The following is a 26,378-nucleotide window of genomic DNA, read 5'->3' as shown; positions in this document are numbered from 1 at the left end:
ACTTAATTCAGAAAGATATATGCATCCCTATGTTCACTGCAGCATTTATAATAGCCAAGATATGGAGGCAATAAGTGTCCAACAATAGATGAATGGATACATAAGATGTGGTATACACACACATAGACACACACATACGTGGAATATTACTCAGTAGTAAAAAAAGAAATGAAATCTTGCCATTTATTTGTAACCACATGGATAAACTTAGAGGGTATTATGCTAAGTGAAATAAGTCAGATAGAGAAAAGCAAAAATTATATGATTTTCCTCATATGTGGAATCTAAAAAACAAAACAAATGAACAAACATAAAATAAAAATAGAGTAATAGATACAGAAAACAAACAGGTGGTTGCCAGGGAGGAGGGGGGAGCAAAGGGAGAGCAAATGTGTAAGTGAGATTAAAAAGAACAAACACAGTTACAAAATATGAGTCATGGGTAGAAAATGTAAAGTGCAGGAATACAGTCAATAACTATGCATCAATATTACCTTATATAGTGACAGATCATCATGACCATCATGACAATCGTCACTAGACTTATTATGACGATCATCTCGAAATGTATAGAAAACACCAAATCACTCTGTCGTAGAACAGCAACACTGACCCCACAGAGTTGAAGGTCAATTATACTTCAAAAAGGAATAAACAAATTTTCATGGAAAAAGATGGTGGGGAAGGGGAACTAGATGAAGGTAGTCAAAAGGCACAAACTTCCAGTTATAAGATAAATAGGTTGCTGTTCAGTTACTAAGACATGTCCAACTCTTTGAGACTCTGTGGACTACAGCACATCAGCCTCCTCTGTCCTTCACCATCTCCTGGATGGCTCAAATTCATGTCCATTGAGTTGGTGGCACTATCTAACCATCTCATCCTCTGCCATCCCCATCTCCTGTTGCCTTCAATCTTTCCCAGGATCAGGGTCTTTTCCCGTGAGCTGGCTCTTTGAATCTGGTAGCCAAAGTACTAGAGCTGTGCTTCAGTAACAGTCCTTCCAATGAATATTCAGGACTGATTTCCTTCAGGACTGACTGGTTTGATCTCCTTATAGTACAAGGGACTCTCAAGCATCTTCTCCAGCCACAATTCAAAAGCATCAGTTCTTCATTGCTCAGCCTCCTCTGTGGACCAACTCTCATTTTCATGCACAACTACTGGAAAAACCATAGCTTTGACTATACGGACGTTTGTCAGCAAAATAATGTCTCTGCTTTTTAATATGCTTTCTAGGTGTGTCATAGCTTTCCTTCTAAGGAGCATTCATCTTTTAATTTCAAGACTGCAGTCACCACCAGCAGTGATTTGGGAGCTCAAGAAAATAAAATCTGTCACTGCTTTCACTTTTTCCTGTCTATTTGCCATGAAGTGATGGAACTAGATGTCTTAATTTTAGTTTTTTTTTTTTTTTTTTTTTTTTTTCAAGCTTAACATATTTTTATTAGGTTAGTCCTAAATTCATAGGTTAATTTTGGAGAATTAGCATTTTGCAATAATTTTTTTCTTATTTTGTCATTTTTATAAGCTTCTCTGTCTTGTTGAAAGCATTGTTTTTTACCTAAGTCTAAATTTTATACAATTATAATAGAAGTTTTCCCTGGATGGCAAACACACACACATACAAGCACAATGTAGAAAGAAGGCACTTTTAGTTTCTATGTCACTAAAAGAGCATGATTCAAAAATACAGTTGCAACATTAAAAAAAATTGTTTAAAGAAAAAAAGAAAGAAAATTCATGCTCACACTGTATGTACATAAAAGATACCCTAACACATATATGGGTTTGCCAAAAACTTTGTGCTTTTCTGGAAGATGTTATGGAAAATCCAAACAAACTTTTTGGCCAATCCAACATATTGCAATGGCAACCCAAATCCAGTATTCTTGCCTGGGAAATCCCAAGGACAGAGGAGCCTGGCAGGCCACAGTCTATGGGGTCGTGAAGGAGTCAGACACGGCTTAGCGACCAAACAGCAACAAATACATTGAATAGGAGAGTTGCCTGGTTTATCAGATGGGATTCCAGCAACACTTCATCCCAAATGGTGTAGATGGAGAGACTGTCATGAAGGTTCAGCTTCCTGAGTTCTGGAGGGATGAAGGAAGGACCAAGGATGGGAGTGGAGGGGGGCTGGGGGGGGTGGTTCCCAGATGCTGATGAGAGAGGACACAGTTCCCCGCTCTGGGCCTGGAGAGAGAGCAGGAAGTGTGTTGCCTGGTCAAGGGGAGGAGAAAAACTGGCCCCCACCCTCTGCCCTCCCGGGATTTCATCTATTGCTGCAGTGACCGCAGCCACCTGCCAAAAGGTCCTGGGTGGTGGTGGCGGGGAGCCCACATCTTGGTACAGAGCAGGCCAGAAAAGGGCCCCAGTGAACTTGGAGAGTGACCTGCAGATCTCAGGCTATTTGAAAGTGTGTGTGTACTGTGTTGCGTTTATTCACGCTCATTTCTTGAGTACACATCTACTGAGCTGCAACGATGCCTTCAGCACTGTTCTAGGTGCTCAGGATGCAGCTGATGGAAAAGCCACATCATGAGGCCTGTGGACCCACGGAGCTAACATTCTAGTGAGAGGCGAGGTCAGATAATATAAAGGAAGCAGGAGAGGTGATGGTGGACGAGGAGGAAATGACGAGATCCTCGGCTTGCGGCTGTAGCTGGGCTGACCCTCTCTGCCCTCTGCAGGGGCCTTCAAGCTGTGGTTTTGGCGGGGCCTGATCTCAGCAGAACCCTCCTGGGCAGCAGTTTTCACAGTCAAGCATGCAGCCTGCTGGCCCCGGGGCTGAGCCTGTTGCCTGCCTTCTTCCCCGCTGGGGGCTGGGGCCCCAGGCTGGTGAGGAGAGGCAGGGCTCCTGCCAGAGCATCAGAAGCCAGAGTGGAAGAAACACGCCATCTCCACGTTTGGGAGTCTCTAATGATTCTTTCTGAAAGTGTTCACTTCCCTTCTTGGGAGTGTTTTTCTGTGGCTGAATCCAGCCTCCTCATTGCCCAACTCAGCTGAGCATGGTGGTTAAGAGGCTGACTGTGGGTTCCAGCATGTGATGGCTGTGTGTCTTTGGCCAAGTCTCTTAACCTCTCTGTGCCTCAGTGTCTCTCTGTGCTTCAGTGTCTCATCTGTAAAAGAAGAATGCTAAGGAATAGTACCTATGGAGGGTGTGAGGTCATGTGATAACACTGAATTTTAGTTTTTTTTAATGTTGAATTTCAAGCCAGCTTTTTCACTCTCCTCTTTCACCCTTATCAAGAGGCTCTTTAGTTCCTCTTCACTTTCTGCCATTAGAGTGGTGTCATCTGTATACGTGAGGTAGTTGATATCTCTTCTTAATCTCTTCTGCTTCTGGTAGGTCCTTACCAGTTCTGTCCTTTATCATGCCAATCCTTACATGAAACGTTCCCTTGATATCTCCAATTTTCTTGAAGAGATCTGTCTTTCTCATTCTATTGTTTTCCTCTATTTCTTTGCATTGTTTATTTAAGAAGGCTTTCTGATCTCTCCTTGGTATTATTTGGATCTCTGCATTCAGATAGGCATATCTTTTCGTTTCTCCCTTGCCTTTTACTTCTCTTCTTTCCTCGGCTATTCATAAAGCCTCCTGAGACAACCGTTTTGCCTTCTTGCATTTCTTTTTCTTTGGGATGGTTTTGGTCACTGTCTCCTGTATAATGTTATGAATCTCCATCCATAGTTCTTCAGGTACTCTGTCTACTAGATCTAATCCCTTGAATCTATTTGTCACCTCCACTGTATAATCATAAGGAATTTGATTTAGTTTGTACCTGAATGGCCTAGTGGTTTTCCCTACTTTCTTCAATTTAAGCCTGAATTTTACAATAAGGAGCTCATGATCTGAGCCACAGTCAGCTCCAGGTCTTGTTTTTTATTGACTATAGAGTTTCTCCATCTTTGGCTACAAAGAACATAATCAGTCTGATTTTGGTATTGACCATTTGCTGATATCCATGTACAGAGTTGTCTCTTAGGTTGTTTGGAAAGGGTGTTTGCCTGGCCTTTGTGTTCTCTTGATTAAACTCTGTAAGCCTTTGTCCTGCTTCATTTTGTACTCTAAGGCTAAGCTTGCCTGTTCTTCTGGGTATCCCTTGACTTCCTATTTTTGAATTCCAATCCTTTAAGATGAAAACTATGTCTTTTATTTGGGTTAGTCTAGAAGGTGATGTAGGTCTTCATAGAACTGTTAAACTTCAGCTTCTTCGGTATCAGTGGTTGGGGCATAGATTTGGAGTACTATGATGTTGAATGGTTTGCCTTGGAAATGAACTGAGATCATTCTGTCTGTTTTGAGATTGACCCAAGACTGCATTTTGGACTCTTCTGCTGACTCTGAGGGTTAGTCCATTTCTTCTAAGTGATTCTTGCCCACAGTAGTATATATAATGCTCATCCAAATTAAATTTACTAATTCCCATCCATTTTAGTTCACTTACTCCTAAGATGTTTAATCTTGCAGTCTCCTGCTTGATCATGTCCAATTTACTTTGATTCAAGGACCTGTATTCCAGGTTCCTAGGCAACCTTGTTCTTTACAGCATTGGACTTTACTTTCACCACCAGACACACCCACAACTGAGTGTTGTTTCTGCTTTGGGCCAGTCGCTTTATTCTTTCTAGAGCTATTTATTAGTAATTGCCCTCCTCTCTTTCCCAGTAGCATACTAGTTACTTTATGATCCGGGGTGGGGTAGGAGGCGCTCATCTTTCTGTGTCATATCTTTTTGCCTTTTCATACTGTCCATGGGGTTCTCCAGGCAAAAATACTGGAGTGGGCTGCCATTTCCTCCTCCAGTGAACCAAGTGTTGTCACAACTCTTCCCTATGACCCATCCATTTTGGGTGGCCCTGCATGACATGGCTCATAGTTTCATTAAGTTACAGAAACTCCTTCAGTGTAACAAGGCTGAGATCTATGAAGGGGAAGACAAATAGTTACTAGGGATGTAATGTTCAATATGATAATTATAATTAACACTGCTGCATGTTATATATAAAAGTTGTTAAGAGAGTAAACCCTAAGAGTCTCAACACAAATGAAACATTTCTATTTCTTTAATTTTGTATCTATAGGTATGGATGACAAATATTCACTAAACTTAATGTGGTAACCATTTCATGCTATAATAGTGTAAGTCAAATCATTATTCTTTATACCCTATACAGTGCTAGATGTCAATTGTATCTCAATAAAACTGGGAAAAGTAAGGAAATGAGTAATTAAAAATAAAACCATCCAAAAAAAGAGGGAAGACCCCCGAAACCTCAGGAAACACTTTCACTATGAATACTACCAATTAACTCCCTGAAGTTAACTAAATTTTTTTCAAAATGTAAAAAATTCTTAAATTTAAATGCATGCTATGCAGAAAAACTATTTTTAAAAAAATCTATGGAGACCAAAGTAAACAAAATGTTGGGTATGAGAGACAAGTTTAGAAACCTTAGTAACAGAATCTTGGATAGAAAGAAACCCTAGAATGTTAACATTTAACAATTAGGTAGAAGAAGTGAAAAGGGACTGAGACTGAGTAGAAAGCAAAACAGGAGGAAACATGGTAGACAGTGATCATGACAACACACAGACTGGTGTTTTTTAAAAAGGTGGGAGTGGTCAAATGTGTTAGAGGCTCCTGAGAGATGACTTGACAAGATTGGCTTTAGTAAAAGATTACAATAGATGGATTGGAAGTGAGTAAAAAATGAAGAAATATGAATAATCTTTCAAATATGGCTTTGAAATAAAGAAGACAGGATCACAGTTGTACTAAGATTCATTGTCTTATTAATCCTCCAAATTACTATTATCCTTATTTTACAGATGAGGAAGCAGGCGTGGAAAAGTCAAGTACTTGAAAAGGTCAACCCAGTTTTTTCATCTCATTTAGGTTATCCCTGAAAGTCTTTCTACACACAAGAAAATATTTTTAAATATACCTCTGTTTCTGTTCCACAGTCATAATAAATTTTGCGTCTTTCACAAGAACAGAAGCAGCCTGTTGCACACCTTTCCTTGTTGCACAAAACTAAAAATGAATGAATAATTTTTATATTAATCATATTAAAAATTAAACATTACATTAAAAAATAATCAACCAACAATCCATACCACAAGTGTGGGTTTCTGATCAGAGTATGTTTGTATAATACTGGCAATTTTGTAGTTGAGGGTTAAATCAAACTTGAATTCAGTTTGGTTATCACTGCTGGGAAACCCAAGAACCACTTTCCGAAGTTTCACTGGTCTATGTCTCTCATCCATTTTCAGACACACAGCAGATCTTTCACCATCTGAAAGCCATTCTGCAATCTTTAAATGACAGAAACACACATAATGAATTTTTTTCTAGTAAAGTTCTGTGGCTAAAATGCCCAATTGCAGATCACCTTAAAGTCAAGGTATAAAAATATTTAGTCAAGTAGTCTTTTTCAATATTACATATTTTAAAGACACTATTCAATTGACATATCGGTAAATATTTTCAATTAGCAGTGTTTCAAGATTACACCAACTTTTTAACATGATAAGCTTTCAATTATTATTGTTTTGTTTTATTTTCCTCCTATAGAGTCCAAATTAAAATTAATTTCAACAAAGAAATTTAATTTCTCAGTAGCACTGTAACTTCTTTGCTATTTTTCAGAACTATGCTCCGATATAGCTGACACTTCTTTTGTGTTATACTGAATACCAGTTGAATATAGCAAAGTAATGATTGGTATAGGCTGGCAAAGGTTGACAATGTTTCTATTCAAAGAACAAATAAACACTTGCGAGATGAAAATGCCAAAAGCATATTTCAGACTCAACTCTAGAGTCCTTAGTTAATTTCTGGAACTGTGGAGAGCAATCCTTAACTTCACATAGACTGGTTAGGCTTCATGCTCTGCTCTGAAACTGTTTCTTTGACAGGAAGATTAATGAGTTTCTAATTGCATAGGAAAGAATTATTAAAACATCTTCAAGGCTCTCATAGGTAGGGATGAGAACACGAATTTACAATTTGAGAAGGCCAAGGCTAAAGGCAAAAACTGAGGAACAGGACTTATAGAAAGAGACAGACGGTGTTCACAGAAGTAATGATTATCACAAAGGGGAAGAGAGTTTGAAGAATTAAAGTACTGATATTTAGTAACTGCTTACAAATCAGTATAAAAGTTTAGTATCCCAGTGTGAAAGAGGACAAAGTCTATGACCTGGCAAGTTGCAAAAAAAAAGAACTTAAAGTGACTGCCTAAAATATTAAAAACATTTACTTCAGTAGTAATCAAAGCAGTACAAAATTTTAAAATAAGGCACCATTTTAAATAACAAATGAGAGCTATTTATAAATAATAATAACAATAATTTCATTACACTATCCAGTGTTAGACTACAGATACATAGCTGATGGTAGAAGTGTAAATGAATATAACATTTATTGACATGGAAACACTAAAAGGTAGCATGCAAGTCATAAATGAGTATTCATATTATAAATTCATCAAAACATCTAGAAGGACAAATGCTGGGTTTTTGTTGTTTATACATACTTTAAAATTTTCTCTATTAGTCTTGAATATAAGCAAAACAAGTTGTCATTTTAAAAATAAAAATGATTAACTGTGTTAAAGTAAAGGCAAAATTTTACACTAGATTAGACAATACTGTATAGCAGCTTTTATGAAAACAATTTCTAAGAATTAGCTGAGGGAACAAGTCACCTTACAAGTAGGCTGTTAAATAAACAGGAGTGAGAAAGCAGAGTGAGACTGTCCTATTTTTCAAGCTTGCCAAAAAACTGAAGAAAAAAGTAGGACATGTATTTGTTACAGAAAGTATAATATTGCACAATTATTTCTTTACCTGTTCGTGTACCCTGTTAACTGTGAGATTCTCCTGAAGAGCAGGGTCTATATGTTTTCACTTTTGCATCTATCATGAGTGCCTATGACAATTCCAGGCAAACAGAAATGGGGGAGGTGGATGGCAATCATTCAACTAATTATTTCTATTCTCTATCATATTTGCTAGACAACTAGAATCAGCTGATTACAACAATCATATTAGTCAACTTATGAAGTGTCTAAAACCCATGAAATTATGACTTTTAGATACTAATAAACAATGGACTTGCACCAAACATACTTTATTAAATCCACTCAATCAAATTTCATGGTCTTAATACTGTCATATCTATGAGATCTAACCATAACTTTCCACAACATGCCTTCCAATTAAATTGGTTAGGTGATTCATAGAAAAAAACTCCTCACTTTTCTCTAAGGTTAAATATTTCACTAAGCCATAAAAAAAAAAAAAAAAAAAAAACTGATAGATTAAAATTCTAGCTTACATCCTCAGCATTTGGAATTGTTGCAGATACAGCCACAAATCTCATTGGAATAATACTGTTGGTATTTTCTACAGCATGAGATAAAAACTGCACAGTTTTCATTCTGCTGACTACAACTTCAAGAGTTGGTCCACGATTTTCATCTTTTACAACATGTACCTGAGGAAAAAATTAAGACTCATTAGCTAAAAATAAAAATCTATCTAGCCAACTAAAATGTAAAACAATATTAAACACACTTCCCTAAGAAAATAAGCATTTTCCCCTTAAAGGGATAAAGCACGTATAGAGTCTTTCCATTCAAATCATCTCTTCATGTTTATATCTGAAAGTGAATAATGTGTTCACTACCTCATCAATGAGAAACAATCGAACCAGCTGGACCAAAGAGTTGTCTCTCCATTTTCTAGTCATGCTATCCCATTTTTCCTAGAAAAAAAAATGCAAGTGGTTTAATATGATAAGGAATTATAATAAGTATTCTTAAGATATTGATAAAATTTTAAGATGACATTACAGATGATTGGCAATATTTTAGTTATTAATGTTCTAGTTAATATTGATGTCTTAAAAGTATCCAAAGAGACTTAAGGAATTTTGATAATACTATGTTTAAAAAACTGAACCCCCATTTATTTTTAACTTTAATTCAAAATTATAGTCTAATTACCCTTTTTAAGCTCTGCCAAGGTCCTCCCTCTATAATACATAATATTTGGATAAAAGAATACAGCAACAAGTATGATTATAAATTGTTCACAATAACAAACTGCTTATCTGTATCTTTTGCCAATTTACTCCCTTTAGTTGTTTATCTTTTACTAATTGACTTGTTAGTGTTCCTTATATACCCTGAACAGTAGTACTTTTTGTTTGTTTGCTTCACATTGCAAATACATTCTTCTACTTTGTATTTCCTTTTAGTTTTTATTCATGGTAAAGAGAAAGAGATATTTTCTAAAAAACAAAAAAAATATATATATAAATAATACCTACTGGAGTTGTCATAATAATATGGGCATGCTGAATCTCAAATAGGTCATCCATTACTGTATCTCCAGTGAGTTCTTTACAATTCAATCCTATTGGCCCAAATTTTTTTTTCCAATCATCAAAACGCTGACTACACAGGGCTTTTATTGGTGCCACTGCAATATAAGATATCCATTTTGAATGTCAGTGCAATTTAAAAATTATTTTCACAAATGTTAATAAAGTTAGCACACATCTAGATGTTACCTAATATTTATAAATTAAAAGTTAATAACATAAACATATTCAGAAATATAAAGTTAATCACTGAGCAGAACTAACAAGATAAAATTGTTCAGGAAATTGTAATTAATAGTGAAGAAAGGTAAGGCAGGAAACTATCACCCTTTATGATCATTGTCTTTTTTTAACCATGTGTATAAATTTGGGGGGTTTCCCGTGTGGCTCAGATGGTAAAGAATCCACCTGCAGTGTGGGAGACCTGGGCTTAATCCCTGGGTTGGGAAGATCCCTTGGAGGAGGGCATGGCAACCCACTCCAGTATCCTTGCCTGAAGAATCCCCATGGACGGAGGAGCCTGGCAGACTACAGTCGACAGGGCTGCAGAATCATGACATGACAGAGTGACTAAGCACATAAATTTTTTGATGAAAAAAAATTTTAATATATATCTTAAAAAGGAGAATAGAGGGGAATCTGGGGAAATGTGTTTGGAAATCTGGGAAAATGTGTTTTGAATTCAATGTTAACAGGACCAAATGTGATATGTCTTTATTTTAAAAGTATGAGAAACTAAATAATAATTCTTATGTATTGAATTTGAACTTATTTCTTACTTTTACCTCAATGGTTTTTCATTATTATGATTATTACTCTTCCAATATACATATACTTACTGTAAACAATTTTAATGTTTGACCATGGCAATGGTACTTCCATTAACAGTCTTGTTATAGCTAGCTCAAACACTACAGTTTTCCCAGAACCAGTTGGAGCACAAATCACGAAATTTCTATCTGTATAAAGAAGCTACAAAAATAAAATGTGATCAATCATAGGATAGAATTTTTCAATGTTCAATTTGTTAGAAAATATGCCTTAGGAAGAGTCTATGGAATAATAGTTCAAATAACTTCTAAACTTACTAAAATAATCTTGCTTTAGATCTGCCACTCTCAAAAATTAATACTATTAATAATTTATCATCAAGTTTTGTCAAAGTAATATGCTAGACCTAAAAGTAAATAATTTATTTAGCTTTCAGAAACATTTTTATAAGTCTAAACAACCCACCTATGAAAATTACATGTGTTCATTTAACAAACATTTTTTGAGCTCCTATAATGTACCAATCACAGATAGCAATAAGGACATAAAAATGAATGTGATCTGGTCCTTGTCCTTAGAGAGCACACAATCCAGTAAGAAAAGGTAGACAGGTAAATAATTAAACAAAATACTTACATCATCAAAGGCTTTGGACTGTATATAATTGAAATATGGGAATTCTTTGAAAATACTTCTAAATTTAGCAGCTGAGAATAACATTAAGGAGTCAAATATTTCAAAATTTTAAAAACTGGTTACTCAACTGAAAAATTAAATCAATACTGACTGACAATATTTAATTTTGAGGCTTTAATATTTGCTGTTTTGGCATTGTAAGAAAGGGACACACAGCTATAGAGGGAAGGATGGAGATGGCACCACAAGAGGCTCCACTAAAAGAAAGGATCAGTGAACGTAAAAGATAGGACAGTGGGATTAATCAATCAGGCAGCAAAACCAAAAAGACTGAGAAAGAGTGAAATTAGCTTAAGAGACTTATGGAACAACATCAGGTGGACCAATATACACATTATAAGGGTCCCAGAAGAAAAAGAGGTAAAGGGGAAGAAAGCTTACTTAAATAATGTCTGAAAACTATCCTAGCATGGGGAAACAGACATCCAGATCCAAAAAATCCCAGAAATTACCAGAGAAAGTGAATCTCAAGAGATCCATATTGAAACACACAGTAATTAAATTGTCCAAAGTTAAAGACAAAGGGCTGCCCTGACAGCTCAGTTGGTAAAGAATCCATCTACAATGCAGGAGATTCTGGTTCAACTCCTGGGTTGGAAGATCCACTGGAGATGGGATAGGCTACCCACTCCAGTACTCTTAGGCTTCCCTTGTGGCTCAGCTGGTAAACAATCCACCTGCAATGCGGGAGACCTAGGTTTGATCACTGGGTTGGTTAAGATCCCCTGGAGAAGGGAAAGGCTACCCACTCCAGTATTCTGGCCTGGAGAATTCCATGGAATATACAGTCCATGGGGTCACAAAGAGTTGGACACAACTGAGCAACTTTCACTTGCTGAACAAAAGACAAAGAGAGAACCTTAAAAGCAGCAAGGGAAAATCAACTCATTACAAAGGAATTCCCATAAGACTATGAGTGAATATTTCAGCAAAACCCTGGTGCAGCAGATTGTGAAATTATAATTTTTGGGTGTGGAAAGGAAAAAACTGCCAACCAATTCAACCAAGTAAGAATGTTTTACTTAGCAAAGTTTTCCTTCAATTATGAAGAGTTTTTGCTAGAAAAAAAACTAAAGGTGTGGCGGCAGTTGCTGCCGCTGCGACGTGCTGCACGGGCCGAGGGCTCCTGCAGCTGCTCGCGCGGAGCAGAACCTCGAGGACCGAGGCTGACACTTCTGCTCCCCGCCGCCCGCCACCTAGCGCGGCTCTCCACCCCCCCCCCCCCCCGCCCTCCAACCCAGCCTCAGAACTGCGCGTTAAAAAAAAAAAAAAAAAAAAAGCAGCCCTTAGTCCCTTCCTCCCCTTTCCTGCTTCTGCGATAACATTCCCCCCTCCCTCCAGCTCTGCCAGCCGAGGCATCCCTTCCCTGGAAGCTGAGCGGCTTCGCTCGCATTTCGCCGCCGTAGCCTCTTGGAATATTGCAAGATAGGGGAAAAGCATACCATGGTGAATCCGGGCAGCACCTCCCAGCTGCCCCTGGTGACGACCGGCTCCCTTTCCTGGAAGCGGTACGCAAGCTGTGGAGGCAAGATTGAGGACCGCTTTCTGCTCTGTGCTATGGATAGCTACTGGCATAGCCGGTGCCTCCACTGCTCCAGCTGCCAGGTGCAGCTGGGTGACATCGGCACGTCCTGTTACACCAAGAGCAGCATGATCCTTTGCAGAAATAACTACATTGGGTTATTTGGGAATAGTAGTGCTTGCAGTGCTTGTGGACGGTCTGTTCCCTGCGAGTAAACTCGTCATGAGGGTCCAAGGCAATGTGTATCATCTCAAGTGTTTTACATGCTCTACCTGCCGGAATCGCCTGGTCCCGGGAGATCGGTTTCACTACATCAATGGCAGTTTATTTTGTGAACATGATAGACCTACAGCTCTCATCAATGGCCATTTGAATTCACTTCAGAGCAATCCACTACTGCCAGACCAGAAGGTCTGCTAAAGGTCAGAGTAATGCAGAATGCGTGCCTTCATCTCAGATCTTGCTCATCACAGGTGAATCCCATGTGTCTTCAGTAGACAAGTCACCTTTGTAGCTAGCACCAGTGCCAGCTCCATGTCATTGCACCTTCTTTAGTCTTGATTGCTCTTCCCACATTTATTGGTGTATTAAAATGACTGAATATGAACATTAATAAGGACTCCGTGAACTTGAGCTAATGGGAGACTGTAGAGAAAATGAAAAAAGATCCACTGGAGGACATCTTTGGAGGGGGGAGGTAGGCTTGGGAAGAGGGAAATGACTAATGAAGCTAAGTAAAAGAAGCATTCAAATCTGCTTTCTACCCTCATTAACAATTAGCAGGGCACTGGCCAGAGTTTGTACCCTGTGTTTTACCTTAATAACATTCTGTTTGCTCTTTGTATATTTAAGTGTTGTAAGGAAATGTTTCAATCAAAACTGAACATGAGATAAAGGAAAAAGATGTGGCTTTTGTGATATTCTATCACAAACACTTTTACTGTATCTCTGTAAAATACATTGTATGTATGCATATATTCTATTGTTGCTATTCCCATGGCAAAGACAAAAAAAATTGGAAAAAAAATCAGGCTCATAGCAGCTACTATGTAGAAATTCCCCCCTACTTCTAATTTGCTGAATGAAGAAAAAAGTCTTTTATTTGTGATATTTTCAGAGACATTTGCTCTAGTATGGTGTATTTAAATAATAAAAGCTTAAAAGAAAAAAAAAAAAAACTGAAGGTGTTGGTTACCACTAGACCAGTTTTACAAGAAACGCTAAAGGAAGTTCTTCAAGCTGAAATGAAAGGATGCTAATTAGTAAAGGTAGTTAATCACTGATAACTCTAGTATAATGTTTAGAAGATAAAAGTACTATATCTATAATAATTTATTATTGGATACACAATATTAAAAGATATAAACTGTGGCATCAGAAACAAAATGTGAGGAAGTGAGTATAAAATTGTAGAGCTTTTGTATGTGTTCAAATTTTTTTATCAGTTTAAAAATGACTGTTAAAACTGTAAGACTTTTTAATGCAAGTCTCAAGGTAACTACAAAGCAAAACTCTACAGTTGATACAAAAGATAAATAGAAAAGAGCAAGAACATACCATTATAGAAAATCATCAAATCACAAAGGAAAAGAACAAGAGAAGAAAGAAGCAACAGAACTACAAAATGTCAAAATACATTAAAGTGGCAATAATAAGTCCATCTCTATCAATAAATACTTTAAAGGTAAATGGAATAAAATTTCTAATTAAAAGACATAAAAGTGGCTGAATGGACTTAAAAAAACAGGACTAACTTATTTGCTGCCTACAAGAGATTCATTTCAGCTTTAAGGATACACATAGATTGAAAGCAAAGGGATGGAAATAATTCCAAAAGATATTCAATACAAATGGAAATCAGCACACAGTAGAGATAGCTCTATTTATATCAGCAAAATAAACTTAAAGACAAAAACTGTCATAAGAGAAACAAAGAAGTCATTATACAATGATAAAGCAGTTAATTTATTGGGAAGATATAGCAATTATAAATACTTATGCACCAAACATTGGAACAGCTAAATATATAAAACAAATATTAACAGGTTGGAAGAGAGAAATAGACAGCAACATAATAGTAGTAGGGAATTTCAAGATGCCACTTTCAACAATGGATAGATGATCCAAAAAGAAAATCAGTAAGGAAATACTGGACTTAAACTATGCCTTACACCAGATGACTCAAACAAATATATACAGAGTATTCCTTCCAGCAGAAACAGAATATACATTCTTCTCATGTGCCCACAGAACATTCTCCAAGATAGATCACATGTTAGGGCACAAAATAAGTCTTAATAAAGTTTTAAAAGAAGACTGAAATCATATCATGCACCATGTCCAATCACAATAACACAAAACTAAAAACCCAACTAAAAGAAGAAAATTGGAAAATTCACAAATATATGGAGATTAAACAACAAGCCCCTGAACAACCTGAACAGGGTTAAAGAAGAATCAAAAGGGAACATACCCTGAAACAAATGAAATGAAAACACAACATACCAAAATTTATAGGATCCAATAAAAGCTATTCTAAGAGGGAAGTTTATAGTGATAAGTACCAAAATAAAAAAAAATCAAAAACAACAATCTAACTTCACACCTCAAGAAACTAAAAAATGAGGAACAAAATAAGTCCACAGGTAGTAAGAGGAGGAAATAACAAAGATTAGAGGAGAAATAAATAAAAAGAAACACCAGAAAAATAACATAGAAGGTCAATAAAGAATAAATTTATTCTGGAGAATAAATTTAAGTAAAAGATCTGTATGTTGAAAATAATAAGACATTGATGAAAGAAATTGAAGACAAAAATAAACAGAAAGATATTTCATGTTCTTGGATTCAAAGAGTTAATATTGCTGAAAGTCCACACTACTCTAAATGATCTACAGATTCAATGCAATCTCTATCCAAATTCCAACTGCATTCTTCATAGAAATAGAAAAAACAAATAAAAAATCATAGAAAACCACTAAAAAAAAACCAAACAACCCATATAAAGCAATAAATACTAAGAATGAAGAACAAAGCTCTCTAGCTTTGTTTCCATAATATGCCCTGATTTCAAACTATACTACAAAGCTATGGTAATCAAAACAGTATGATATTGACATTAAAAACAGACATATAGATCAATGGAACAAAATATCCAGCCCAGAAATAAACCCATGCCTATATGGTCAATTAACTTTCATCAAAGGACCATGAACTAGGAACAGATACTCTCTTCAATAAATGGTGATGGAAAAATTGGATATCCACATGCAAAAGAATGAAACAGGACCCCTATCTTACATCAAATGTAAATATAAGTTCAAAATGGGTTAAAGACTTTAACAGAAGACTAGAAATCATAAAACTCTTAAATGAAAACAAAGGGAAAATGCTTCTTAACACTGGTTTTGGAAATGATTTTTTGGATTTGATACCAAAAGTGAAAGCAACAGATGCAAAAATAAACAAGTGCAACTATATCAAACTAGAAAGCTTTTGCACTGTAGGAGAAACCATCAACAAAATGAAAAGGCAACCAATGGAATGGGAGAAAATATTTGCACACCACACATCCACCAAAGGTTAACATCCAAAATATACGAGGAACTTAAAAAACTCAAAAAAAAAAAAAAAAAAAAATCCAGTTTAAAAATAGGCAAAGGACCTGAACAGACATTTTCCCAAAGAAGGCATACAAATGGCTAACAGCACATGAGAAGGCACTCATCATCCCTAGTCACTAGGGAAATGCCAATCAAAATCATGAGATAGCACCTAACACCTGCAAATAAAAAAGATAAAGAGAGAAATGCTGGCAAGGATATGGATGAAAGAGAACCCTTGTACACTACTGGTAGGGATATAAATCGAAACAGTCATTATGGAAAAGAGTATGGAGTTTCCTCAAAAAATCCAAAACAGAAGTACCTATGATCCAGCAACACTTGGGTCATATCCAAAGGAAACAAAAGCAGTATCTCAAAGAAATGTCTGTGCACCTGATTTCATTGCAGTTATTATTTACAGTAGCCAAACCATGGAAACAACCTAACCATTAAGAAATGAATGGATAAAGAAAATATATATACCACAGACTATCATTCAGCTTTTAAAAAGAAGGAAATTCTGCCACTTGTGACAATATGGATGAAACATTATACAAAGTGAATTAAGTAAGAGAGAGAAAGACAAATCCTGCATGATATCACTTACAAGTGGTATCCTAAAAAAAAGGTCAAACTCATAAAAATGAGTTGCCAGGGGCTGGGGATACAGGAGTAACAGAGGCTGGTAAAGAATACAAACTTTTAGCTATAAAAAGATTAAGATATGAGAACCTAGTGTATAAAACAGTGAGTAGAGTTGAAAATAACTGTATTATTTGTTGAGAGAGTTGAATTTGTGTTCTCACCCCAAAAAAATTTTAAAAGGTAAATATGTGAAGTGACAGATGTGTTAACTAACTTGATGGTGGGAAACTTTTGTAATGTATATGTTTATCCAACTACCATACTGACACTTTAAATATATTATAATTTTATTTGTCAATTATACCTTAATAAAGCTGGGGTGGAGGAGGAATTAAATTATTCCAGTCCCCAGTCACATTCCATATTCTGAAAAGAACTTATAAAGTCCTTGTAGAGAAACAAGACTATCCAAGGGTTATACTTTGACAATAAGATCTGACAGAAGCGATGCAAATATATATGTGAAAATATATCAGAACTAAGCATGAAGTTTATCTTAAACTGTTATGTTTCATTAGCTGATATATGTTGTTGCTGGTCACTTCACCCCTTAATTCCTTTGTTTTTGGTAATTTAGTTGTGCTAAGTGGTGGATTTAATTGTAACTATCAGCATATTGGCTCAACAGGAGCTTAAATCAGCCTTCGTCTAAGAAAGTTCAAAAATATTAGTAGATATAAAGAATAAACTGTCTCCTTTCCAAGTTAAGAGTCTATTGCCAGTTGGGGAGATATTAGTACTTACATGGTATTAGTCTTGAGTCACATTTGTCAACTACACTTAGTAAACACTATGCAGAATACATTACTAGATTTAGAAAGCTGAGAAAGTTATAAATAAAGAAGAAAGTGAGTTCCAGAAACTGAAGCTGTTACAATCTACTAGGAGATATAAGACAGATAATACATTTCAGAACACAAGTATGTAGTTATTTAAGAATTACATTTTTATAAAGATATAAAGAATTTGACAGACTGTGGTAAGTGAGGCTGTTAAGAGTTACACCAAAGCACATTATAGCTCTGCTCAAATCCCCCCATTCTCTCTAAGCATATGGCCACAAGGCCCTAATAATCTTGCCTCCCCACTTCACCTTTGTGTTTCTGACCTCATGTCTACTACTCTTGCTTCTGATTCATTTCCTCCAGCTTCTTTTTCTAAAGACCTACCCTGATTCCTGGGCTTCCCTGATAGTTCAGTTGGTAAAGAATCTGCTTGCAATGCAGGAGACCCTGGTTCAATCCTTGGGTCGGGAAGATCTACTGGAGAAGGGATAGGCTACCCATTCCAGTATTCTTGGGTTTCCCTTGTGGCTCAGCTGGTAAAGAATCTGCCTGCAATGTGGGAGACCTGGGTTGGGAAGATCTCCTGGAGAAGGGAAAGGCTACCCACTCCAGTATTCTGGCCTGGAGAATTCTATGAACTGTATAGTCCATTGGTTCACAAAGAGTCGGACATGACTTCACTTTCACTTTTCTTTCTTTACCCTAATTCTTCTATTTAATTCTAATCCTAAACATCTATTCCAGCATTCCCAATTTAATCTCCTTTACTCTGCCCCATATTTTTCTTTTCTCATATTATTTATCACCTTCTAAAATACTATAGGACTTATTTATATACTATTAGACAATTGTTCCCCACCTCCACCTCAAACACGTTAACTTCTCAAGGGTAAGAAGTCACTGTCCGTTTTCTTAACTGGCATATCCCAAACCTAGCACATAGTAAGAACTCAATTTGTGCAGGTTTGTATATATTAAATCAAGCAGATAACTCACAAATCTTTAGTTTACTTTCAGTTGTATACTGTGTCAGAATACTCATTCCAAAACAAAAATGTAATACTGAGTTTATCAATCCATCAGCTTTTGAATGAATCTCATTTTTTCCTTCAAAATATATCTCTTCCTTTAAAATATTTATTTTTAACAAGCCCACAATTTGGTCATCATGCTGGTTTTTCTCTCATTAGGTAGTTCCACGTCAATTTACACTTGCAAAAATGAATCTATGATTCAGAGCAGACGTAAAATCAGTTTTCTAGCTTATGAGAAAACTCAGCTACTAAGTACATCATTTATCATCACTATCAACACTTGATATCGAATTTTTCCTTTTGTCCAACAAATTCTCAGCAGTCTCCCAGTAATTACATGTTATAATAGTGTATGGGGAGGAGGGGATGTCTGCAGACCTGAAAATGACAAAGTACTGTGGCAGATCAATGTGATCAAACTTCTATAGTCCTCAGGATTCAAATATAGCAAAATTCTATAAAATAATCAGAAAATAAGTCCCAGAAATCCCCAGAGTCTCAAATTATCATGAGTAAGATACAGTCTTTCACTTTAAATACACACGTGGAAACAATAAAGTATAGTAAGTTCAGTGAGTTTGACAGAAAATGAATACAGGGGACACAAGAGTAGGCAGCAGTCTTAACTAACAAAGAGACCTAAATAGTAAAACCACTTCAGCTGTGCTAAGATAGCAAGAAAATCTTTAAAACTCTTCAAAAATAAGTGTCATAAAATGGCAAGTTTAGGTATGGGAAAAGAATTTCCCATCATACAGATAATGAAACTAGCTTTAACTGTTTACTGCTAACCTGTTTCCTACATTCCCACACCAGAATTTATTTAGGTCACCAGAGAGAAGGAAGTGCAGAAAGATTGAGACGCTGTGATGAATAGGAGCCCTAATGGCTAGCCATGTGTGACATTATATCATTGTTTATAACCCTTTTATAATCTGCTCCTCCCATTCCACCCATTCATTTATCTGCATTGGAGGCAACTTTTCACAAGTGGCCAAGCAAACATTTTCTAACTATACTTTAGAATTATCTCAGTCCTCAGGATACCCAGGATAAGAATCACTCATCCCTAGATTTCTCCAGCTCAACTACCTAATATCTGAAATTCAGTTTCTGTTTTGCCAACTAGATCATTACTTTTGTGGATTCTAGAACATTTCCCAGCTTTGAGTCACTAATTCCATAATCCTAAAGCATGGTTTTGGTAATGTAACTTGATTTGCTCAAAAATACTTCATGGTTTCTCTTCATGGCTTAATAAATGGCATTAAATGATCTAATCCTACTATATCTACCCATCATTATTTTCTATTTTCTATTAATACTACCCTTTTAATCATAACTTTTTTCACCCAAGCTGGAATTCTTGTTCTTTTCAAACATATTCCATACTTTCTTATCCTCCCCCTTCCTCATGGGCTACTTTTTTGCCAGAAAAACTTCCCTACTTTATATGGCTTTCAACGTATTTAAAGATAAGACGATATACAAGACTTGGTCCTTGCCTTCAAGGAGTACATAGGTCAAAGGGAAATAGTCACAGAAACAGCTGATGAATTATAAAATAGAATAAATATACTGTAACAGACACACACTAACTATCAAAGAAAAAATGTTATCTTAAGATACGTACTCAAAACATACATACTCAAAATATTTACGTTGGAAATGCCCAGAAATATAAAATAGTATAAACTACAAATTAGGTTCTTTCAAAAATTACTCAATTTGTAAAAATGTCCCCAATCCATAGAATGTCCCATTCTCAGTCATTTCCCCTACCCATGTTTATACCAATACCTAAAGCGTAAGAAATTATCGGTATCAATTTGTAAGTAAATATACTAAAAGTTCATTCAATAATATAAACCTCATATCTGTACTTGCCACTCACTGGTAACCAACAGTTCACAACTGGTACCAGTCTGCAGATGACACTTTTAGTAGCGCTATCACACATATTGGGACTCTTACATGACCCAAAAGATACACATTTCCCTCTTTTGCTCTGTCAGCCAAAACAAACAGAAATGCAATGAAATAAAATGTTTTAAAATTATGACTTCAAATATAATGCTGATGTAGTAAAATACTTTGCTGCTGCTGCTGCTAAGTCACTCCAGTCGTGTCCGACTCTGTGAGACCCCAAAGACGGCAGCCCACCAGGCTCCACCGTCCCTGGGATTCTCCAGGCAGGAACACTGGAGTGGGTTGCCATTTCCTTCTCCAGTAAAATACTTTAAAGGATACGAATTTCTGTGACAGCCTTCAAGGAATCTAAACCTTTTTCTGTTACCCCTAGGGAAAAAAAAATCCTACATTCTTACGGATATTTTTAAACTTTTCCATAAAAGCTACTTTAATAGAATTTGTATAAACTTTTTACTAGGAGCATAGATAAAACAATATTAGATCACAGGTAAAAAAAAAATGCAATGTAATAAATTGCACACAGAGTGACAACCTACTCAAATTTATTTTTGTATTCTTACCTATCCATACTAAGAAATACAGACTAGACTGTACTCATAAAATCAAATGAAAAAAGCAAGAAATTACCTTGAACTGTATGAGGCTGGGATGCAACTGGAAAAGATGGTGCTTTGATTATGCCTTCTCTGATTTCAGAAGCAAAAAATGTATCGCTGGCTGTCAAAATGTTACAGTCTGCATATTGAGGTTTATACTTACTATTGCTACCATTCCATGATTTCCCTTTGTTCATTTCTGTTTGGATAATTTTCACTGAGCCAATATTAGAGTCCGAGCTTGCATGGTCATTGGAGTAAGCATCCTCATGTATATTATCAGATATTTTAAATAACCTGCAAAAAATTTGCATATGTAATCGTTACTTAGAATGTAAAAAACTAGCATAAAATTGGTTCCTTTAAAAATACCTATAGATCATGGCTTATTAGAACACAAAAGCTAATCATTCTCCTAAAGTATGATTTGTTAAATTTACCGATTATGGCTTATTAGGACACAAAAGCTAACCATTCTTCTAAAGTATGATTTGCTAAATTGACCACCAAATTATGTCTTTTCACTTTCTTAAAACTCAGATAAATCCATCTGTGGTGGCCAGCCTCTGAGACAGCTCCGAGGATCCTTGTATCCTGGTGCTCACACTTTTTTGGAGTCACCTTCTTTGAATCAGGACTTGCCTATGAGACTAGCAGAGTGCTGTGGAAGGACAAGCATGTGACATCTAAGGCTAGGTCATAAAAGACTGTCACTTGCACATAGTCTCTTAGATCATTCATTCTGAGGGGACCTAGCCATTATAACATGAGAACACTGAAGCAACCCTACAGAGAAGCCCATGTGGACAGGTTCTTGTCAGTAACCAGTACCAACTTCCCAAGCACTGTTCAATAATCATTTGAGTGTAAGAAATGGTTCTCTGCCAAGTTCTGTAAAACAAAGAAAGGCCATCTTTATAACTGTAATTTACTGTAGTTGACTGATTCAAAGACAATACATCAAAGTAATTTGTTCACAGTAGCCCTAAGGGAAGAAGTGATCAATAAGATTACTAATAATATAACACTAGCACGTTATAGAATAAGTAACAGAGCTGACAGCGGGTTATCAGTCTTATAGAATTGGGTAAGGAATGACACCCAAATAATTACAATACGAATACAAAATATTTTCTGTTATTTTCACTATTAATCTTAATGATAGGTTTTTTTGTGTTAGCCACTTCAGTTGCATTCAACTCTTTTTGATCGCATGGATTATAGCCTGCAAGGCTCCTCTGTTCATGGGATTTCCCAGGCAAGGATACTGGACTGGGTTGCCATTTCCTCCTCCAGTGGATTTTCCTGACCTAGAAATAGAACCTATGTCTCCTGCATTGCAGGTAGATTCTTTACCATTTGAGCCACAAGGGAAGCCCAACTTTTTGTATGAGAACAGTAGTCATGTATGGATGTGAGAGTTGGACTATAAAGAAAGCTGAGCACCAAAGGATTGATGCTTTTGAACTGTGGTGTTGGAGAAGACTTTTGAGAGCCCCTTGGACTGCAAGGAGATAAAACCAGTCCATCCTAAAGGAGATCAGTCTTGTGTGTTCATTGGATTCTCATTGGGAGGACTGATGCTGAAGCTGAAACTCCAATACTTTGGCCACCTGATGCAAAGAACTGACTCATCTGAAAAGACACAGATGCTGGGAAAGATTGAAGGCGGGAGGAAAAGGGGACGGACAGAGGATGAGATGGTTGGATGGCATCACCGACTCAATGAACATGAGTTTGGGTGAACTCCGGGAATTGGTGATGGACAGGGAGGCCTGGCGTGCTGCAGTCCATGGAGTCGCAAAGAGTTGGACACGACTGAGCACCTGAACTGAACTGAATCGAAGCTTTCAAAAAACTAGAGACATGTATTCTGAAACAAACTATAGAGCTGCATCCTCCAACGGTAGCAGTTCTGCTTTTGAAGACAGAAAACTCAAAAACAGATGGTTAATCTTCCATAATACAACAGAATCCCATTTTAAAATGGTATTGAAAACAAGGAAAACACTGATGCCAACAGTGCTATATGCTGTGATATAACTTAAAAGCACAGATTTTGGAATCAGACAAATCTGGGTATGAATCAAAAGCTCCTCCACTTTCTATCTGTATGACATTAAGGAGTTTGAAACAGATTTTTCAAACTGCAAAAATATTATCCACACAACTACTTATTTAAATTTCCTGAACCTCAGATTCTTCCTAGGTCCTTTGGCTCTTCCACTCCACACTCTCCTTTGTCCTTTGCTTCTTTACTGAATTTTATATTTACCTCCTGGTCTTAACAAAAATATTTATTTGCCCTGGAAAACTCTCACTCTTAAAAAAACTCTTAAGTGGACAAAACTGCTAATTCTCTCACATTTCTTCTCCACACTAAATTTACACCATTACTTTTCCATTCTCTCACAAAAGTATCTGTGCTATCCAGCTATGCAACATTGTATTCCTCCTCATTGCATATATCCTATATCAACCTCTGGTCATTTTGGAATCTTTTCCTCTTAATTACAAGCTCTTCCATAAACTGGGTTGTTGTTGCTGTTCAGTTGCTCAGTCGTGTTGGATTCTTTGTGACCCCATGGACTGCAGCACACCAGGCTTCCCTGTCCTTCACCATCTCCCAGAGTAACTGAGTTACTTCACCATTTACATAGACAACCCATTTAAAATTCTACCCTCTACGTTTCTTAGCCTTTTATCTCTAGTAGCTTTCTCCCTCATCTGATTTCAGTCACCTACTCTCCCACCTTAGATGTTATCATTATCCTCTTTTCAAAACAATAATTTTAAAAAATCATTTTCTGACCACAACCTCTTATCCTTTTAGCTTGTTTGCTCAAGGTACTAATGAGGTCAAAAAACAAAATTACTATAATTAACCTCTTTATTTTCTCCCAAACCATCTTCCCCTTCACTTTTCTCAGGTACCTTGAATACATTTAATACCATGACATATCTTTTCAATCACTCTCTTATCAATATTCTAAACCCCTCTCCCCTTTTATACTTTTATCATACTTATCTTGCAGGTCTAAAATTCTATGTAAATCTATCTACTATTTTTTCATAATTGCAGTCAAGTGGTAGAACACTATTGAAAAAAGCACAACTGTTAGGTAGATGAATAATATTCAAATTCAAATTCACCATCAGCCAAGACTGAAGAAACAAAATCAATATACAAAAATCAACTGTATTTCTACACACCCTCAATGGACAATCTGAAATTCCATTTAAAATAACATCAAAAAGAATAAAGTACTTATGAGTAAATGTAACAAAATAAGTATAAGGCTTGTCCACTGAAAACTACAAAATATCTTTGAAAGAAATTAAAGAAAACCTACATAAGTGGAAAGGTATCCCATGTTCACAGATTGGTAATCCTAAGTAAAATGCTTTCTTAAATCTGTGAGTAATTCTAGCAAAGTATTATACCGAATGCACGGTAGTGGGAACTCCCAAATTTGTAGATCACAAGGCAGAAATTTGGGTAGCCTGTCACCCTATTTTGGAGAAGGAAATGGCAACCGACTCCAGTGTTCTAGCCTGGAGAATCCCAGGGATGGGGTCGCACAGAATCGGACACGACTGAAGTGACTTAGCAGTAGCAGTCACCCTGTTTGTGACTGGCATTTGAAGTAGGGTAGTCTTGTGGGACTGAATCCTTACTTAACTCTTGGGGCCTGATGCTAACTCTAGGAGTTAGTAAGAAAATTGAATTGTATCGCTGGACACCAATTGGTGCTGAGAATCAGATAAATGGATGGTAAGAAAATACTCCAGACTTTCCATTTATGGTCAATGGATTATCAGTGCAAGTGTCATGTCATTCAGTGGGGAAAGAATAGTTTTGTTTTGCTTTTAACAAATGGTGCTGGAACAACTGGATACCTATGTGCAAAAGAATGAAGCTGAGTTCCTACCTTGTACTATATTGAAAAATTAACTCAAAATGGATGACAGACCCGAATGTAAGAGCTAAATCTTACAAGAAAATGGAGGAGTAAGTCTTTACAACCTTGGATTAGGCAATGGTTTCTTAGATAGGACACCAAAAATCCAATCAAAAATTAGAAAAATTGGACTTCATCAAAATCAAAAACTTTTGGGCAGCTAAGGATATGAACAGAAAAGTGAAACACAGCACACAGAATGTGAGAAAATATTTTCTACTCATATAATTGATAAGGGATTTTCAACCAGAATAAATAAACGACACTTACAACTCAACAATAGAAAGACAATACAATTTAAAAAACAGATAAAGGATTTGAATAGACACTACTCCAAATAAAATATGCAAATAGCCTATAATCACATGAAAAGCTGCCCAACACCTTTAGTCAGCAGAAACACACAAATCAAAACCACAATGAGACATACATCACACCCATTTTGTATGGCTATAATAGAAAAGACAGACAACAAGTACTAGCAAGGAAGTGGAGAATTTAGAAACTTCATATACTGCTAGTGAAACTGTTCAGCAGTATAGTTACTTTGTAAAACAATTTGGCAGTTTCTCAAAAAAGGATAAATATACAGTAACACATGACCTAGCAATTCTACTTCTAAGTATAAATCCAAAAGAATTAAAATATATTTGACCCTTGAACAACATAGGTTTAAACTGCATTAATCTACTTACACTCGGATTTTTTTCTTCTTCAATAAATACTAGAGTACTATATGATCTGAGTTGGTTGAGTCCACTGATACAGATCTACAGATAAGGAAAGCCAGCTATAAAGTTGTACTTCAAATTCTGACTTCCCAGGAGGTCAACACCTTTATTAAGCCCTGTGTGTTCAAGGGTCAGATGTATATATTCACACAAAAACTTACACCTGAATTTTCATGACAACATTATTCATAATAGCCAAAAGGTGGAAACAACTCAAAAGTTCATCAATTGACAGATCAATAAACAAAATGTGATATACCCATTCAATGAAATGTTACTGGCCATAAAAAGAATAAAGTACTGATGTATGACAGAACATGGTTGAACCTTGAAAATATTGTGCTAAGAGAAAGAAACCAGACAGAAAAGGCTCCACTTATAATATGAAACATCTAGAATGGGAAAATCCACAGAAACAGAAAACAATTAGTAAATGCCAGGGGCTGGGTGACGGATGGAGAAATGGGGAGTAACTTAATGAGAATAGAGTTAGTCTGGGGCAGCAAAAATTGTATAGTAGTGATGGTTGCACAACTCTGTGACCTTTCTAAAACCTATAAATTGTACATTTCAAAATAATGAATTTTATGATATGTGAATTACATCATAAAAAATTTTATTTAAAAATTCACAGACATCAGCCTCAACTGGGACCTTCACAGTGTCCAACAATTCTACCATTATTCCAATTAGATTGC

General features: G+C 36.3%; 1 protein-coding gene and 1 pseudogene across 1 annotated transcript in view; one reads left to right on the top strand and one right to left on the bottom strand.

The window, feature by feature from the left end:
- HFM1 (helicase for meiosis 1) overlaps positions 1-26,378 on the bottom strand; it is a 122,391-nt gene that overhangs the window by 77,449 nt on the left and 18,564 nt on the right. The window contains exons 6-14 of the mRNA XM_065905402.1: positions 21,019-21,284; positions 20,710-20,757; positions 10,809-10,879; positions 10,241-10,373; positions 9,348-9,499; positions 8,703-8,780; positions 8,352-8,510; positions 6,125-6,325; positions 5,953-6,041 (exon numbers count right to left, since the gene is read on the bottom strand). Of these exons, the coding sequence (XP_065761474.1) occupies positions 5,953-6,041; positions 6,125-6,325; positions 8,352-8,510; positions 8,703-8,780; positions 9,348-9,499; positions 10,241-10,373; positions 10,809-10,879; positions 20,710-20,757; positions 21,019-21,284 (1,197 nt within the window). The remainder of the gene's footprint in view (positions 1-5,952; positions 6,042-6,124; positions 6,326-8,351; positions 8,511-8,702; positions 8,781-9,347; positions 9,500-10,240; positions 10,374-10,808; positions 10,880-20,709; positions 20,758-21,018; positions 21,285-26,378) is intronic.
- On the top strand, positions 12,312-13,291 carry LOC136163443 (LIM domain transcription factor LMO4 pseudogene; annotated as a pseudogene).

This window comes from Muntiacus reevesi, chromosome 1, assembly GCF_963930625.1.
Source record: "Muntiacus reevesi chromosome 1, mMunRee1.1, whole genome shotgun sequence".
In the NCBI taxonomy this organism is placed as follows: Eukaryota; Metazoa; Chordata; class Mammalia; order Artiodactyla; family Cervidae; genus Muntiacus; species Muntiacus reevesi.
Note: the sequence above shows the minus strand (reverse complement) of the source record. Positions and strands in the feature narration are given on the sequence as shown.